The 4303-nt window shown below is 39.6% G+C and overlaps 1 protein-coding gene across 1 annotated transcript in view; it reads right to left on the bottom strand.

Moving 5' to 3' along the window:
* BRCA1 (breast cancer 1, early onset) overlaps positions 1–4303 on the bottom strand; it is a 71908-nt gene that overhangs the window by 20097 nt on the left and 47508 nt on the right. The window contains exon 7 of the mRNA XM_012656643.1: positions 3318–3493. Within this exon, the coding sequence (XP_012512097.1) occupies positions 3318–3493 (176 nt within the window). The remainder of the gene's footprint in view (positions 1–3317; positions 3494–4303) is intronic.

Here is a 4303-nt window from a genome sequence, read left to right as displayed (position 1 = left end):
GCCTGCCTCGGCCTCCCAGAGTGTTAGGATTACAGGCGTGAGCCACCGCGCCAGGCCTATCCTTTTTATTAATTCCTCCCAATGTATTACTATGCCACTGTCTTCTAGGAAGTGGCTTAAAGGCACAAATATTTAAAAAGCAAAAACAGTTAAAAATTATAAATGTCTTCTATCCATTAAACAGTCACTGATGACTATAATTCATTTTGAGCTTTTATTAGAAAAGTTAAAATCTATAAATTGAGGCAGAAAATTTAAACAAAGGATTGTATTAATTAAACTATTTTTTTAAGACACTAGGTAGCCTAGGGGGGAAATAATCATTGATTTCCTAAGTAATCTTCAAATGAATTATTTATTATTTCCTTTATGCTTATCTTTTCTGGACCTGTGAGTTTCAAGGAGCACAAGAACTCTGCCTGAAGCTCCCAGCTGCTGAGAGTAAGCATGGTTTAACCATGAATATAGGTATCACCCTCCTACCCCCAAATACAGGGTGATAACTGATAAAGGGAGTAATGTGCAGCATCTAAGGAATCACACCAAACAGAATTAATCATTGAAAGGGATTTTAAAAAAAAGTATAAGGCAGGGATAAGGCTCAGACATAACCATAGCTATTAAAAAGTCATTCTATCACAGGAACATTTAGTATATAAATTCCTCTTTTCACTACAATGGGCCTCAAGCCATGAATAAAATAAGGTAACCTGGGTTAGGAGTCAGTAACTCAATAGAGCCTAAAAAACATAGAGCAAAACCTTTCTGCTCTTTTCCCCCTTAATCCTTAATTCATTCTCTGACTAGCAAGCTCAACGTAGGCCTTGCGATGTGATGATGTACTGGTTGGCTGGTTTAGGAAAGTTTAAATGCAGGGATCCAGAGCCTGGGTTCCAGAACAATACCATAGTCCCCCCCTAAATCATTCCTTTATCTGGGTGTCTTACCTCCTACATTCTTTGTGGGTAGGAAATATGGGTAAGACAAAACATTTAATAAATTCACTGACTGCCTACTGTGTGCTAAGCATTATACAAGGTATTGGGAAGAATCAAGGAAGATACTGGGGAAGGAAGGAAAAAGATGTTAAGAAATGATAACCCATCCACCACAACTGATTCACTTCCATCATAAACTTTCATCATCTTTAAGAATACTGGATCTTAAAAAATAAAAATTGGTGGAATCCAAATAAAGTCTAGTGTTTCACTCATTGATAGCAGTACACCAATGTTTGGTTTCTTAGTTTTGACAAAAGTGGCAATATGAGATAATGGTAATGCAAGATAACATTAGGGAGAAACCGAAACTGGGTGAGGGATATACAGGAACTCTCTGTACTATCATTGCAACTTTTCCATAAATCTAATTTTATTCCAAAATAAAAAGTTATTTTAAAAATATGTCATGAATACTGCAGAAGGTAAACACTACTCTTTTCCCTAGGATTAAGAAGTTAGGCCGGGCGCGGTGGCTCACACCTGTAATCCTAGCACTCTGGGAGGCCAAGGCGGGTGGATCGCTCAAGGTCAGGAGATCGAGACCAGCCTGAGCAAGAGCGAGACCCCCCCTCTCTCTAAAAATAGAAAGAAATTATCTGGACAACTAAAAATATATATATAGAAAAAATTAGCCGGGCATGGTGGCGCATGCCTGTAGTCCCAGCTACTCAGGAGGCTGAGGCAGGTGGATCGCTTGAGCCCAGGAGTTTGAGGTTGCCGTGAGCTAGGCTGATGCCACCGCACTCTAGCCAGGGCAACAGAGACAGACTCTGTCTCAAAAAAAGAAGTTAACTTGAGTTTCAGTTAGACTCACAAAAACTTAAGCCGGGGGGGAAAGGCTCAAAACTAGAGTTGGGGCTGGGTGCAGTGGCTCACGCCTGTGATCCTAGTACTCTGGGAGGCTGAGGAGGGAGGATCGCTTGAGCTCAGGAGTTTGAGACCAGCCTGAGCAAGAGCGAGACCCTATCTTAAAAAAAAGAAAAAAAACCCAACCAAACAAAAAAAAAAACTAGTGTTCAAAGACAATAACATTTATATCTTTTGCATTAGAATTGAAAGTCTGGTCTGTTTTTAGACCGAAGATAGTAAAAGCACCCCAAAGAAGAGAATTGTACTGGAGATGGCACTCTGAACTTCATTATCTGGGAGATGAACTAAATGAAGATACACTTACAAAGAAAGCATTTAAACAAATACATTTTGAAGCACTGCCATAGCAACAGAGTTCCTAGCTTCTCATGCACGAGTTACTGTTTCTCCCTGAACATAAAAATACTGCAAGGCACTCTTGGGGACTAAGGCCGTTGTTCTGAATAATTAAGACTTGAGTTTCTACAAAGACTCAAAGGAAGCCCTTAGGGGCCACAGCAGGACTGTGGAAGGGAGTGCTGGAGAAGGAACTTGAAGTTGGTCAGGTAGGGATCATGGAGGTAGTGAGGAAGAGCACTTTGGGAGGGCTTGCCAACCCGGTCTGTTTCTAAGCAGCAAGCTTCTTCTTTTTTTTTTTTTTTTTATTTCAGCATACTATGAGGGTACAGATGTTTAGGTTACGTATGTTGCCCTTTCCCCCAGCAGCAAGCTTCTTGTGTGAACCCCATGCGGAGCCTCTCCTGTGTGTCTATGTATTTGCCCCTATTTAAAAACCTGCCTGATATGTTGTCTTTCCATTTAAAAACTCAAATTTTCATCTCACTTTCCTTTATTTATGCCACATTATTCCTCAGCTCAGCGCTCACTTCTCACAGGAAGTCAGTTCTGATTAACCCCACCTGCCTGGTTATGCCAATGGTAGCCTCTCAGGTCCATCTGGACTTGATAACAGCTATCGCATTGTTATAAAGCACCTGACTCTGGATCAAAGCATAGTTCCTGAAGTATATGATGTCTCTTCCTACAATTCAGAAAGCATATTAAATAAGTCAATGTGATCTGACACCAGTGTTATAGGAATATGTCTGAGTGGTTTTTTTTTTCATCTTTCTGAAATTAAAGGGTTACCTGTTACCCCTATTCCACTCAGCTTCCTAAGAGCAAGAACTATATTATCTATCTCCTATGGGCTCCCCACAACACCTTTTCATTGCAGGTGCTCAGTCAGACAATGACACGAATGACTATCATGGGTCCCTCTGACTAGTAAATTAGTTGTGAGCAGGGACTACAACCAAGGCTCCCTAATTACCCATGGAATGATTCAATAAATACACGCTGAGCAATGATCATAAAATGTTGGAGCTAGGTCCTTACTTTTCAGGAGATAAAGGTTTAGGGAGGGAACGGATTTTGCTTAAGATAACAGTGTTTAGCGAATACTACAAACCGTTTTCTGATGTGTTTTGTTCCAGATTTAGCAGGTCTTCAGGTGCACAAGAGTCAGCTATGAGGGAAGCGGAGATGTTAGAAGGCTGGCTCCCATGCTGCTCTAACACAGCTTCCAGTTCGGCCATTTCTTGCTGGAGCTTTATCAGGTTATCTTGCATGGTATCCCTCTGCTACGAAAACAAGAAATGACACCAAGAAAGTTACATACTTTGAGAAACTTTCCATACTCAAGTGAAAATATAACACCCCAATTAATTTTGTCACAGAAATTGAAATCACCTAGTATGGAATTATGAGTTCTGGTTGAATATCTTTAATCCAACCACATTTGTGCAATTAAAGCCCATGAAATTATTTCAGAATGATGTTAGTGGGGGAAAAAAATCCTCAAATTCTTCTAAACAGATTTGCTTTATTGCAATGTCCTTTGAAATTGGTTATTTTCTTTTAAAGCTAGGGAGTGAAAAAATAATTAAGGTACTTAAATACTATGGTTACTTAAAGTTAGCATTAATCTGTTAACATTTTATATAGGCTATGTTTCAAAGATTTGGTACTGTGAGACTCATAAGACATTTAAGTTAGTCCATATAAAAATGTGTGATTTTTAAAGTGATGTATGTTGAAAAAGCCTCCTGCCTATAGCATTTTAGAAAAATACTATCAGTAATCCTACCTACATTACTGGCTCATGAGGACTCTTCCTTTTCTGGAATTCTTTGAACCTTTAGTTTCTAACAGAAAAGGCGAAGAACTAATTCATAAATTTACCTATTTGTTTAGCTCATTAGACAACTATTTACTATTCACTATGCACTAAGTATAATGTCCTACTGCTGGGGATATAGTCCTCATGGTGCTGCCATTCTCAACAGGGATAGGATACTTAGAGATCATTAGAGAGAAGGATGTGCTAGAAGGAAGGATCCAACAGAAAGAGCCCTGAGAAAGACCATAAGGGCCAGGTGCAGGGGCTCACG

This window comes from Propithecus coquereli, unplaced genomic scaffold, assembly GCF_000956105.1.
Source record: "Propithecus coquereli isolate 6110/MARCELLA unplaced genomic scaffold, Pcoq_1.0 Scaffold515, whole genome shotgun sequence".
NCBI classification, from domain to species: domain Eukaryota; kingdom Metazoa; phylum Chordata; class Mammalia; order Primates; family Indriidae; genus Propithecus; species Propithecus coquereli.
This window is presented reverse-complemented; position numbering and strand designations above follow the sequence as displayed.